We start from the raw sequence: 15,927 nt of genomic DNA, 5'->3' as shown, positions 1-15,927 counted from the left end.
GGGATGCTGATGTGTCCATATCCTTCCCTTCCTCCACCTCCTCACCAGCACCACTATCAACCTCACCTCCAGGCTCCGGGACAGCGCTTCTCCCTGAGGGTTCCGCATGCCCTGAGGCAAGAAGCTGGACGCCCCCCACAGACCCCCTCGTCACCTTCGCCACATCCTCGCCCCCACACTCCTCATCTGAAGAGGAGATGTCCTTGAGGGTTTGAAAGCGATTTGAGAGAACAACAAGAGGTGAGTCGGTTGGGCTTTCCTTAGGCACCTGGACCAGGGGAGGAGAAGATTTCTTATCTCCTTTTTTTCTTTTTAGCACCCTGCTTGCGCTTTTCATCTAGCCACCGTCTACTGTCCTCATCCATACTTTCATATAGCGAGGAACATGAAGAAGCGGCTTCCTCCTCCCTCTCCAACCTCCTGACCTCTTCATTCAAGTCCTGTTCCCCCAGGGCCTCAGTAGCAATGACACTCGCCCCTGGAGCAGGGCCAAGGGTTACCCCAGTTGCCTGGGGCTCCCCGAGCTCCCTACTCCTTCGACGGTTCTCCAATCGCCTTAACTTGGAGGGTGACTTGCCTTTCTTCCCTGGCCCCTCAGCCCCTTCACCTCCACCAGTGCCAACCACGGCAGGAGCAACCTCTCGGCTTTCTCCCGCTGGGCCCGCCATGGCGTTGGAAAAGGAACGAGGGCAGCGACTGAATGGGTGACCAAGATCCCCACACAGGTGACACCGAATATCCCCACAGGATGCGGCAAGATGACCTATCCCCCCGCACAACGCACACTTCTGCAGTGGGCACTGAAGTGCGTGGGGTCACCACACCTGTGGCAGAGCTTCGGCTGCCCCTGGTAAAAGGCCAGGATTCGGTCCCTTCCTAAAAAGGCGGAGGAAGGGATGTGGGTGACAGTACTTCCTGAACGCTTTAATTTAACCATAAAGGTCCAGGCCCCTGACCAGATGCCAAATTCATCCCTGTTTTTTTTGGGGACCTCCGTTACCTCCCCGTACCTGCTGAGCCAGGTCATAATGTCCATACAAGAAAGACACTCATTGCAAGTTAGGACGGTCACCTTCTTGATTTCGCTCTGACGAGACAACGCTTGTACAGCGAAGTCTCGCCAGCCGGGCTCATTCTTCACCAGCTCATAATTTGACCAAAAGAGCTCCAGGCCCTCCGGCCGAACAAAGCTAATGTCAAATACTGGGGTGCCATAGGGATGTATCAGGGCAAAGATGTCGATCGCCCTGAAATTCATCTTCAACAGAAGCTCAACTATTTTTGCCCTAGGTGGGCACGTATCATTGCCTCTCCAGCGAAGACGAACAACATTCCTACGAGCCCCCCCAGGCCCGGCTGTCGGAAGGGTCCACACAGTTTCCCCTTCCCTTTCTTCTCGGAAAGCAGTCAGGCCATGCCTGTCTATCCAGAAGGACAGATCAACCGCTCGGCCCTCTACCATTATTGTTCTCTCACCCTTTTTAAGGGCCTCCAGGAGGCGCCGCTGTAAAATACCGTCCCCAGAGCCTGAAGATGAGGAGGAGGCCCCAGCAGTGACACTGGCATAACTGCGAGTAGTCACCCCTGGGGGGGCAGATGGACCGGCCTCACTAGACCTCATACCCCTGGCAGTAACATTCCCACCACTCACCCCGGCCCCAGACACAGGAGAGGGACCATTATCAATATCACTCGTACCTGCACCATTCATACCCTCACCATTATTAACAGCACTTGTACCGGCACCATTCATACCCTCACCATTATTAACAGCACTTGTACCGGCACCATTCATACCCCCACCATTATTAGCAGCACTTGTACCGGCACCATTCATACCCTCACCCTCTGGACCAGCAGTAAAAAGTGTTTTTGGGCCGGATGTTATCGCCTCGGTGTCATCAGGTTTCCCCTCAACCTCATTAGCGTGACATTTATTTACTTGAGACAATCCTTCCTTTTTAGAGCCAGCAATGCCCAGACTCGCCCTCACCCCTGGCAAAGCTGGCTCCCGGGCTGGGGATTCATGTGACGCAGCCACCAAAGGAATACTAGTGACTGCGCCACCGGACCCAATGACCGCAAGCTTGGGGGACATTCAACCGTGCCGTCAGTCCCAGCAGCCCCTTCATGCTGCCGCCGCTCAGTAGCACCAACGGGTTCCAGGGACACTGGAATATTCGCTGCCAGCTCTGGTGTCGAGCTGCCCCCCATTACTGAGGAGGAAACCTGAGCACCAGAGCTTTGTTCTGCACCCAACGCTGGGCCACCAACATTATCTGGCGCTATTGACGCCTTAAAAACGCCACCAAAAACGCCACCGCTACTACGACAAGCAGGGACATCAGCCTCCATTATCACGCCATCATTGATCTCCCCGCTTTCCTGCACCGGACCCACTTCAGGGCCCGGGCTAGGCTGGATCACGGGGCTTGTGCAGCGAGCTGACCCTGCGGCCAGCTTGGGTAGCACTGGGTGGGGAACAAATTTAAAACTGACCTCCTCCACGATTTTTCCAGCCTTTCTGGATTTTAGTCGCCGCCGGGCTTTGCGCTTTGCTGCGCGCTTGGCATTAACATTCTCCTCTGGACCCAAGTCCGCGCCAAAAGAAAAATGCTGCAGGCTCACCGGAGACTGGAGCTGCCGTATTTCCGCCATCAGCCTCCCACCTGAATTGCTGCTGCTGATGTCCTGGTCACAGGTGTCCCCCTCACCAGCTGAGCTGGAGTCCATGGGTAAAGCCACTTGCTCTGCAGGCAGCTCGCTGCACGTACTCCGCTGACCAGACGCACCCGGACACATTTCCTCCTCCTCACCCTCATCATCCGTCTGCTTTCCAGGGTCACAGACACCCTTCATTGCCCGGAACCGATCATCATTAAGGAGTTTCTCCTTGAAAGGTCCACTATTCTCCAAAATAAACGTGCGTTTTTCTTTCAGGGCATCCACCTCAGATTTGAGATCCCTGATAGTCGCCATTACTACCAACCTCTTTGCTCCAGAAGTGACGTGCGACCGAACCCGGGCTGCTTTCAGCTCCTCCTGGAGCTTCCGAATGGCCTTCCCGGCGTCCTCATACCCACGGAGGCACTCCGCAACACGGGAGCTAAAGGTGGTTGTTGACTCCGTGGCACGTAGTTCACCCCAATCTGCCTCCACACCATCATGCATGCTCTGCTGCACATCTCCAGGAGCGATCCTGCTGGCTGCAACACCAGGAACCTTGCGGCTTTCCTGGCTTTCTGTCCTGGTTTCAGGCGGGGGCGGGATCGGGGCCACATCGCTGTGACCCCGACTAGATCTTCTCACCCCCACAACTTCGGCCGGTTGCTGAACGCTCCCACTACCCGCCGGCCTAGACCGGGTAACAGGAGGCTGAGAAGCACTTGGCTGGGAAGAACTTCCTCTCATCCCCAGCAGCAAACTCTCTCCCTGGAGAGGAAAGAGCCGACACCCGGAAAGAGCTTCCTCCAACACCCAGACAGCACACACCCGCTTCTCCTGTCCTGTATACTGGGTGTAATTCTCAGTATCTGTATTATTCTGTCTATATACTGCACAGTACCACTTCTCCTGTCCTGTATACTGGGTGTAATTCTCAGTATCTGTATTATTCTGTATATATGGACACTGCACAGTACCACTTCTCCTGTCCTGTATACTGGGTGTAATTCTCAGTATCTGTATTATTCTGTCTATATACTGCACAGTACCACTTCTCCTGTCCTGTATACTGGGTGTAATTCTCAGTATCTGTATTATTCTGTCTATATACTGCACAGTACCACTTCTCCTGTCCTGTATACTGGGTGTAATTCTCAGTATCTGTATTACTCTGTATATATGGACACTGCACAGTACCACTTCTCCGGTCCTGTACGCTGGGTGTAATACATACACATATACACACTGCTCAGTACCACTTACGTTACTCTTGGTACTGTTCATATTAATACTATTAGTTGCATTGATCTCGCTCACCTGTTGGGGTTTTCCCGTCTTTGAAGAAGTTTCCGCTGTGCTGCGGCCTGTGGAACTCCGCACATGGGATGTATATTGGATCTTCGTCATCGTCATCATCCTCTCCATACTGCGCACAGAAAATTTGATAAAATCTAGGGGTCACCTACTTGTACATAACAGTCTATGTTAGCGGCGCCCTCACTGCACCTCCCCCACTACTTGGTTATTAGAATGTATATTAGTGAGTGCTTTCATATATATCATTAGTGTACTGCCCCTTTAAGCTGTTTTATTTACATCGTACTCTGGGTTCTCACTTTCCACCTTTCACCCTTTATTATATATACAGTAAACACGGGGTCCTCACATATCCACTGCCGCCGAGTCCTCCGTTATGGGCCGATCCTGGTGTCTCGCCAAGTATTTCTTCTCCTTCTCTTTCCAAGTCAACCAGCGAACTGGTGTCCAAATCCGACCAGTCTGAGAGCTTCCTCCGAAACATGTCCAGCACTCGGCCACGTGCCCCGGGAACAGAGGCTGGGGGTGCAGGAGATGGGGAGTCAGGAGGGGTCACATACAATGTGCATATTACATATTTGTTGGGGGGCCCAGCAGCCGGCGGGGTGTGTGTGTGTGTGTGTGGGGGCCCAGAAGCCGGCGGGGTGTGTGTGTGGGGGCCCAGCAGCCGGCGGGGTGTGTGTGTGGGGGCCCAGAAGCCGGCGGGGTGTGTGTGTGGGGGCCCAGCAGCCGGCGGGGTGTGTGTGTGTGTGTGGGGGCCCAGCAGCCGGCGGGGGGTGTGTGTGGGGGCCCAGCAGCCGACGGGGTGTGTGTGTGGGGGCCCAGCAGCCGGCGGGGTGTGTGTGTGTGTGTGGGGGCCCAGCAGCCGGCGGGGGGTGTGTGTGGGGGCCCAGCAGCCGACGGGGTGTGTGTGTGGGGGCCCAGCAGCCGGCGGGGTGTGTGTGTGGGGGCCCAGCAGCCGGCGGGGGGTGTGTGGGGGGGCCCAGCAGCCGGCGGGGTGTGTTTGGGGGGGCCCAGCAGCCGGCGGGGTGTGTGGGGGGGCCCAGCAGCCGGCGGGGTGTGTGTGGGGGCACAGCAGCCGGCGGGGGGTGTGTGGGGGCACAGCAGCCGGCGGGGTGTGTGTTTTAGGGGGCCCTGTAGCCGGCGGTGTGTGTGTGTTTTAGGGGGCCCTGTAGCCGGCGGTTTGTGTGGGGGCGCCCTGGAGCCGGCGGTGTGAGTGGGGGCCCTGGAGCCGGCGGTGTGAGTGGGGGCCCCGGAGCCGGCGGTGTGAGTGGGGGCCCCGGAGCCGGCGGTGTGAGTGCGGGCGCCCTGTAGCCGGCGGTGTGTGTGGGGGCCCTGGAGCCGGCGGTGTGAGTGGGGGCCCTGGAGTCGGCGGTGTGTGTGGGGGCCCTGGAGCCGGCGGTGTGAGTGTGGGCCCTGGAGTCGGCGGTGTGTGTGGGGGCCCTGGAGCCGGCGGTGTGAGTGGGGGCCCTGGAGCCGGCGGTGTGTGTGGGGGCCCTGGAGCAGGCGGGGTGTGTGGGGGGCCCCGTTCACTGCTGTGGCAGAAGAGAAGTCGGGAAGGAGAACAGAGGGCAGTGGTGCTGGAGGAGGGGTGAATATTGGCAGGATGGGGTGACGGACTAGGCAGATAGAAGATTCAGGAGAGGGGAACCCGGGAGGTATTAGGAGGAGGCAGTAAGGGGTGTACGGAGGGTGCGGGTGTTGGGTGACTGGGCATCTGGCGTTCTCCTCACCTGCGCTCCGGCATGGATGGGTGTGAGATGCGGCTGCTGCAGTCCTGTCTCCGGGGGGAGCGCAGTAATTGCAGAGAAATCAGCAGCGGAGAATTCCCAGATCAACTGAAGGAGGAGACCATTACCCCCTCCCCCGCACTATTACAGCATCAGGATGCTGAGCTACGAGACGCTCTATGTACAATGGTCCATGCAGAGTGTGAGGACTATGCCCCCCTCCACATTATACCAGATGTACCCCCTCCGCATTATACCAGATGTACCCCCTCCGCATTATACCATATGTACCCCCTCCGCATGATACCATATGTACCCCCTCCGCATGATACCATATGTACCCCCTCCGCATGATACCATATGTATCCCCCTCCGCATGATACCATATGTACCCCCTCCGCATTATACCATATGTACCCCCCTCCGCATTATACCATATGTACCCCCCTCCGCATTATACCATATGTACCCCCCTCCGCATTATACCATATGTACCCCCCTCCGCATTATACCATATGTACCCCCCTCCGCATTATACCATATGTACCCCCCTCCGCATTATACCATATGTACCCCCCTCCGCATTATACCATATGTACCCCCCTCCGCATTATACCATATGTACCCCCCTCCGCATTATACCATATGTACCCCCCTCCGCATTATACCATATGTACCACCCTCCGGATGATACCATATGTACCCCCCTCCGCATGATACCATATGTACCCCCCTCCGCATGATACCATATGTACCCCCCTCCGCATGATACCATATGTACCCCCCTCCGCATGATACCATATGTACCCCCCTCCGCATGATACCATATGTACCCCCCTCCGCATGATACCATATGTACCCCCCTCCGCATTATACCATATGTACCCCCCTCCGCATGATACCATATGTACCCCCCTCCGCATGATACCATATGTACCCCCCTCCGCATGATACCATATGTACCCCCTCCGCATGATACCATATGTACCCCCCTCCGCATGATACCATATGTACCCCCCTCCGCATGATACCATATGTACCCCCCTCCGCATGATACCATATGTACCCCCCTCCGCATGATACCATATGTACCCCCCTCCGCATGATACCATATGTATCCCCCTCCGCATTATACCATATGTACCCCCTCCGCATTATACCATATGTACCCCCTCTGCATTATACCATATGTACCCCCTCTGCATTATACCATATGTACCCCCTCTGCATTATACCATATGTACCCCCCTCCGCATGATACCATATGTACCCCCCTCCGCATGATACCATATGTATCCCCCTCCGCATGATACCATATGTATCCCCCTCCGCATTATACCATATGTATCCCCCTCCGCATGATACCATATGTACCCCCCTCCGCATGATACCATATGTATCCCCCTCCGCATGATACCATATGTACCCCCCTCCGCATGATACCATATGTACCCCCTCCGCATGATACCATATGTATCCCCCTCCGCATGATACCATATGTATCCCCCTCCGCATGATACCATATGTACCCCCCTCCGCATGATACCATATGTACCCCCCTCCGCATGATACCATATGTACCCCCCTCCGCATGATACCATATGTGTCCCCCTCCGCATGATACCATATGTATCCCCCTCCGCATGATACCATATGTACCCCCCTCCGCATGATACCATATGTACCCCCCTCCGCATGATACCATATGTACCCCCCTCCGCATGATACCATATGTATCCCCCTCCGCATGATACCATATGTATCCCCCTCCGCATGATACCATATGTACCCCCCTCCGCATGATACCATATGTACCCCCTCCGCATGATACCAGATGTACCCCCTCCGCATTATACCAGATGTACCCCCTCCGCATTATACCAGATGTACCCCCTCCGCATTATACCAGATGTACCCCCTCCGCATTATACCAGATGTACCCCCTCCGCATTATACCAGATGTACCCCCTCCGCATTATACCAGATGTACCCCCTCCGCATTATACCAGATGTACCCCCTCCGCATTATACCAGATGTACCCCCTCCGCATTATACCAGATGTACCCCCCTCCGCATTATACCATATGTACCCACTCTGCATTATACCATATGTACCCCCTCCGCATTATACCATATGTACCCCCCTCCGCATTATACCAGATGTACCCCCTCCGCATTATACCAGATGTACCCCCTCCGCATTATACCAGATGTACCCCCTCCGCATTATACCAGATGTACCCCCTCCGCATTATACCAGATGTACCCCCCTCCGCATTATACCATATGTACCCACTCTGCATTATACCATATGTACCCCCTCCGCATTATACCATATGTACCCCCCTCCGCATTATACCATATGTACCCCCCTCCGCATTATACCATATGTACCCCCCTCCGCATTATACCATATGTACCCCCCTCCGCATTATACCATATGTACCCCACTCCGCATTATACCATATGTACCCCCCTCCGCATTATACCATATGTACCCCCCTCCGCATTATACCATATGTACCCCCTCCGCATTATACCATATGTACCCCCTCCGCATTATACCATATGTACCCCCTCCGCATTATACCATATGTACCCCCTCCGCATTATACCATATGTACCCCCTCTGCATTATACCATATGTACCCCCCTCCGCATGATACCATATGTACCCCCCTCCGCATGATACCATATGTATCCCCCTCCGCATGATACCATATGTATCCCCCTCCGCATGATACCATATGTATCCCCCTCCGCATGATACCATATGTATCCCCCTCCGCATGATACCATATGTATCCCCCTCCGCATGATACCATATGTATCCCCCTCCGCATTATACCATATGTATCCCCCTCCGCATGATACCATATGTACCCCCTCCGCATTATACCATATGTACCCCCTCCGCATGATACCATATGTACCCCCCTCCGCATGATACCATATGTACCCCCCTCCGCATGATACCATATGTATCCCCCTCCGCATGATACCATATGTATCCCCCTCCGCATGATACCATATGTATCCCCCTCCGCATGATACCATATGTATCCCCCTCCGCATGAAACCATATGTATCCCCCTCCGCATGATACCATATGTATCCCCCTCCGCATGATACCATATGTATCCCCCTCCGCATGATACCATATGTATCCCCCTCCGCATGATACCATATGTATCCCCCTCCGCATGATACCATATGTATCCCCCTCCGCATGATACCATATGTATCCCCCTCCGCATTATACCATATGTATCCCCCTCCGCATGATACCATATGTACCCCCCTCCGCATGATACCATACGTACCCCCCTCCGCATGATACCATATGTACCCCCCTCCGCATGATACCATATGTATCCCCCTCCGCATGATACCATATTTTCCCCCCTTCCGCATGATACCATATGTACCCCCTCCGCATGATACCATATGTATCCCCCTCCGCATTATACCATATGTACCCCCCTCCGCATGATACCATATTTTCCCCCCTTCCGCATGATACCATATGTACCCCCCTCCGCATGATACCATATGTACCCCCCTCCGCATGATACCATATGTACCCCCCTCCGCATGATACCATATGTACCCCCCTCCGCATGATACCATATGTACCCCCCTCCGCATGATACCATATGTATCCCCCTCCGCATGATACCATATGTATCCCCCTCCGCATTATACCATATGTATCCCCCTCCGCATTATACCATATGTACCCCCTCCGCATTATACCATATGTACCCCCTCTGCATTATACCATATGTACCCCCCTCCGCATGATACCATATGTATCCCCCTCCGCATGATACCATATGTATCCCCCTCCGCATGATACCATATGTATCCCCCTCCGCATGATACCATATGTATCCCCCTCCGCATGATACCATATGTACCCCCCTCCGCATGATACCATATGTATCCCCCTCCGCATGATACCATATGTACCCCCCTCCGCATGATACCATATGTACCCCCTCCGCATGATACCATATGTATCCCCCTCCGCATGATACCATATGTATCCCCCTCCGCATGATACCATATGTATCCCCCTCCGCATGATACCATATGTACCCCCCTCCGCATGATACCATATGTACCCCCCTCCGCATGATACCATATGTACCCCCCTCCGCATTATACCATATGTATCCCCCTCCGCATTATACCATATGTACCCCCTCCGCATGATACCATATGTATCCCCCTCCGCATGATACCATATGTATCCCCCTCCGCATGATACCATATGTACCCCCCTCCGCATGATACCATATGTATCCCCCTCCGCATTATACCATATGTACCCCCTCCGCATTATACCATATGTACCCCCTCTGCATTATACCATATGTACCCCCTCTGCATTATACCATATGTACCCCGTCTGCATTATACCATATGTACCCCCCTCCGCATGATACCATATGTACCCCCCTCCGCATGATACCATATGTATCCCCCTCTGCATGATACCATATGTATCCCCCTCCGCATGATACCATATGTATCCCCCTCCGCATGATACCATATGTACCCCCCTCCGCATGATACCATATGTATCCCCCTCCGCATGATACCATATGTACCCCCCTCCGCATGATACCATATGTACCCCCTCCGCATGATACCATATGTATCCCCCTCCGCATGATACCATATGTATCCCCCTCCGCATGATACCATATGTATCCCCCTCCGCATGATACCATATGTACCCCCTCCGCATGATACCATATGTACCCCCCTCCGCATGATACCATATGTACCCCCCTCCGCATTATACCATATGTATCCCCCTCTGCATGATACCATATGTATCCCCCTCCGCATGATACCATATGTACCCCCTCCGCATGATACCATATGTATCCCCCTCCGCATTATACCATATGTATCCCCCTCCGCATGATACCATATGTATCCCCCTCCGCATGATACCATATGTACCCCCTCCGCATGATACCATATGTATCCCCCTCCGCATTATACCATATGTACCCCCCTCCGCATGATACCATATTTTCCCCCCTTCCGCATGATACCATATGTACCCCCCTCCGCATGATACCATATGTACCCCCCTCCGCATGATACCATATGTATCCCCCTCCGCATGATACCATATGTATCCCCCTCCGCATGATACCATATGTATCCCCCTCCGCATTATACCATATGTATCCCCCTCCGCATTATACCATATGTATCCCCCTCCGCATTATACCATATGTACCCCCTCTGCATTATACCATATGTACCCCCCTCCGCATGATACCATATGTACCCCCCTCCGCATGATACCATATGTACCCCCTCCGCATGATACCAGATGTACCCCCTCCGCATGATACCAGATGTACCCCCTCCGCATTATACCAGATGTACCCCCTCCGCATTATACCAGATGTACCCCCTCCGCATTATACCAGATGTACCCCCTCCGCATTATACCAGATGTACCCCCTCCGCATTATACCAGATGTACCCCCTCCGCATTATACCAGATGTACCCCCTCCGCATTATACCAGATGTACCCCCTCCGCATTATACCAGATGTACCCCCCTCCGCATTATACCATATGTACCCACTCTGCATTATACCATATGTACCCCCTCCGCATTATACCATATGTACCCCGCTCCGCATTATACCAGATGTACCCCCTCCGCATTATACCAGATGTACCCCCTCCGCATTATACCAGATGTACCCCCTCCGCATTATACCAGATGTACCCCCCTCCGCATTATACCAGATGTACCCACTCTGCATTATACCATATGTACCCCCTCCGCATTATACCATATGTACCCCCCTCCGCATTATACCATATGTACCCCCCTCCGCATTATACCATATGTACCCCCCTCCGCATTATACCATATGTACCCCCCTCCGCATTATACCATATGTACCCCCCTCCGCATTATACCATATGTACCCCCCTCCGCATTATACCATATGTACCCCCTCCGCATTATACCATATGTACCCCCTCCGCATTATACCATATGTACCCCCTCCGCATTATACCATATGTACCCCCTCCGCATTATACCATATGTACCCCCTCCGCATTATACCATACGTACCCCCTCTGCATTATACCATATGTACCCCCTCTGCATGATACCATATGTACCCCCCGCTGCATGATACCATATGTACCCCCCTCCGCATGATACCATATGTATCCCCCTCCGCATGATACCATATGTATCCCCCTCCGCATGATACCATATGTATCCCCCTCCGCATGATACCATATGTATCCCCCTCCGCATGATACCATATGTATCCCCCTCCGCATGATACCATATGTATCCCCCTCCGCATGATACCATATGTACCCCCTCCGCATTATACCATATGTACCCCCTCCGCATGATACCATATGTACCCCCCTCCGCATGATACCATATGTACCCCCCTCCGCATGATACCATATGTATCCCCCTCCGCATGATACCATATGTATCCCCCTCCGCATGATACCATATGTATCCCCCTCCGCATGATACCATATGTATCCCCCTCCGCATGATACCATATGTATCCCCCTCCGCATGATACCATATGTATCCCCCTCCGCATGATACCATATGTATCCCCCTCCGCATGATACCATATGTATCCCCCTCCGCATGATACCATATGTATCCCCCTCCGCATGATACCATATGTATCCCCCTCCGCATGATACCATATGTACCCCCTCCGCATGATACCATATGTACCCCCTCCGCATTATACCATATGTACCCCCTCTGCATTATACCATATGTACCCCCTCTGCATTATACCATATGTACCCCCTCTGCATTATACCATATGTACCCCCTCCGCATTAAACCATATGTACTCCCCTCCGCATGATACCATATGTACCCCCCTCCGCATGATACCATATGTACCCCCCTCCGCATGATACCATATGTACCCCCCTCCGCATGATACCATATGTACCCCCCTCCGCATGATACCATATGTACCCCCCTCCGCATGATACCATATGTACCCCGCTCCGCATGATACCATATGTATCCCCCTCCGCATGATACCATATGTATCCCCCTCCGCATGATACCATATGTATCCCCCTCCGCATGATACCATATGTATCCCCCTCCGCATGATACCATATGTATCCCCCTCCGCATGATACCATATGTATCCCCCTCCGCATGATACCATATGTATCCCCCTCCGCATGATACCATATGTATCCCCCTCCGCATGATACCATATGTATCCCCCTCCGCATGATACCATATGTATCCCCCTCCGCATGATACCATATGTATCCCCCTCCGCATTATACCATATGTATCCCCCTCCGCATGATACCATATGTACCCCCCTCCGCATGATACCATACGTACCCCCCTCCGCATGATACCATATGTACCCCCCTCCGCATGATACCATATTTTCCCCCCTTCCGCATGATACCATATGTACCCCCTCCGCATGATACCATATGTATCCCCCTCCGCATTATACCATATGTACCCCCCTCCGCATGATACCATATTTTCCCCCCTTCCGCATGATACCATATGTACCCCCCTCCGCATGATACCATATGTACCCCCCTCCGCATGATACCATATGTACCCCCTCCGCATGATACCATATGTATCCCCCTCCGCATGATACCATATGTATCCCCCTCCGCATGATACCATATGTACCCCCCTCCGCATGATACCATATGTACCCCCCTCCGCATGATACCATATGTACCCCCCTCCGCATGATACCATATGTACCCCCCTCCGCATGATACCATATGTATCCCCCTCCGCATGATACCATATGTACCCCCCTCCGCATGATACCATATGTACCCCCTCCGCATGATACCAGATGTACCCCCTCCGCATGATACCAGATGTACCCCCTCCGCATTATACCAGATGTACCCCCTCCGCATTATACCAGATGTACCCCCTCCGCATTATACCAGATGTACCCCCTCCGCATTATACCAGATGTACCCCCTCCGCATTATACCAGATGTACCCCCTCCGCATTATACCAGATGTACCCCCTCCGCATTATACCAGATGTACCCCCCTCCGCATTATACCATATGTACCCACTCCGCATTATACCATATGTACCCCCTCCGCATTATACCATATGTACCCCCCTCCGCATTATACCAGATGTACCCCCTCCGCATTATACCAGATGTACCCCCTCCGCATTATACCAGATGTACCCCCTCCGCATTATACCAGATGTACCCCCCTCCGCATTATACCAGATGTACCCACTCTGCATTATACCATATGTACCCCCTCCGCATTATACCATATGTACCCCCCTCCGCATTATACCATATGTACCCCCCTCCGCATTATACCATATGTACCCCCCTCCGCATTATACCATATGTACCCCCCTCCGCATTATACCATATGTACCCCCCTCCGCATTATACCATATGTACCCCCCTCCGCATTATACCATATGTACCCCCCTCCGCATTATACCATATGTACCCCCTCCGCATTATACCATATGTACCCCCTCCGCATTATACCATATGTACCCCCTCCGCATTATACCATATGTACCCCCTCCGCATTATACCATATGTACCCCCTCCGCATTATACCATACGTACCCCCTCTGCATTATACCATATGTACCCCCTCTGCATTATACCATATGTACCCCCCGCTGCATGATACCATATGTACCCCCCTCCGCATGATACCATATGTATCCCCCTCCGCATGATACCATATGTATCCCCCTCCGCATGATACCATATGTATCCCCCTCCGCATGATACCATATGTATCCCCCTCCGCATGATACCATATGTATCCCCCTCCGCATTATACCATATGTATCCCCCTCCGCATGATACCATATGTACCCCCTCCGCATTATACCATATGTACCCCCTCCGCATGATACCATATGTACCCCCCTCCGCATGATACCATATGTACCCCCCTCCGCATGATACCATATGTATCCCCCTCCGCATGATACCATATGTATCCCCCTCCGCATGATACCATATGTATCCCCCTCCGCATGATACCATATGTATCCCCCTCCGCATGATACCATATGTATCCCCCTCCGCATGATACCATATGTATCCCCCTCCGCATGATACCATATGTATCCCCCTCCGCATGATACCATATGTATCCCCCTCCGCATGATACCATATGTATCCCCCTCCGCATGATACCATATGTATCCCCCTCCGCATGATACCATATGTACCCCCTCCGCATGATACCATATGTACCCCCTCCGCATTATACCATATGTACCCCCTCCGCATTATACCATATGTACCCCCTCTGCATTATACCATATGTACCCCCTCTGCATTATACCATATGTACCCCCTCTGCATTATACCATATGTACCCCCTCTGCATTATACCATATGTACCCCCTCCGCATTAAACCATATGTACCCCCCTCCGCATTATACCATATGTACCCCCCTCCGCATTATACCATATGTACCCCCTCTGCATTATACCCTATGTACCCCCCTCCGCATGATACCATATGTACCCCCCTCCGCATGATACCATATGTACCCCCCTCCGCATGATACCATATGTACCCCCCTCCGCATGATACCATATGTACCCCCCTCCGCATGATACCATATGTACCCCCCTCCGCATGATACCATATGTACCCCGCTCCGCATTATACCATATGTATCCCCTCTGCATTATACCATATGTACCCCCTCTGCATTATACCATATGTACCCCCTCTGCATTATACCATATGTACCCCCTCTGCATTATACCATATGTACCCCCTCTGCATTATACCATATGTACCCCCTCTGCATTATACCATATGTACCCCCTCTGCATTATACCATATGTACCCCCTCTGCATTATACCATATGTACCCCCTCCGCATTATACCATATGTACCCCCCTCCGCATGATACCATATGTACCCCCCTCCGCATGATACCATATGTACCCCCCTCCGCATGATACCATATGTACCCCCCTCCGCATGATACCATATGTACCCCCCTCCGCATTATACCATATGTACCCCCCTCCGCATTATACCATATGTACCCCCCTCCGCATTATACCATATGTACCCCCCTCCGCATTATGCCATATCTACCCCGTCCGCATTATGCCATATGTACCCCCCTCCGCA

General features: G+C 52.9%; 1 protein-coding gene across 2 annotated transcripts in view; it reads right to left on the bottom strand.

Moving 5' to 3' along the window:
• Positions 1–5,863, bottom strand: part of ANO7 (anoctamin 7) — a 31,296-nt gene extending 25,433 nt beyond the window's left edge. For both annotated transcript variants that reach the window (XM_075840575.1, XM_075840577.1), the window contains exons 1-3: positions 5,715–5,863; positions 4,331–4,500; positions 3,982–4,090 (exon numbers count right to left, since the gene is read on the bottom strand). In XM_075840575.1, the coding sequence (XP_075696690.1) occupies positions 3,982–4,090; positions 4,331–4,465 (244 nt within the window). In that variant the 5' untranslated portion in view covers positions 4,466–4,500; positions 5,715–5,863. The remainder of the gene's footprint in view (positions 1–3,981; positions 4,091–4,330; positions 4,501–5,714) is intronic.
• Between the last annotated feature and the right edge of the window lie 10,064 nt (positions 5,864–15,927).

The sequence above is a fragment of the Rhinoderma darwinii genome, chromosome 10 (assembly GCF_050947455.1).
Source record: "Rhinoderma darwinii isolate aRhiDar2 chromosome 10, aRhiDar2.hap1, whole genome shotgun sequence".
NCBI classification, from domain to species: Eukaryota; Metazoa; Chordata; class Amphibia; order Anura; family Rhinodermatidae; genus Rhinoderma; species Rhinoderma darwinii.
The sequence above is the reverse complement of the archived record's forward strand: the minus strand, read 5'-3'. Positions and strand labels throughout refer to the sequence as shown.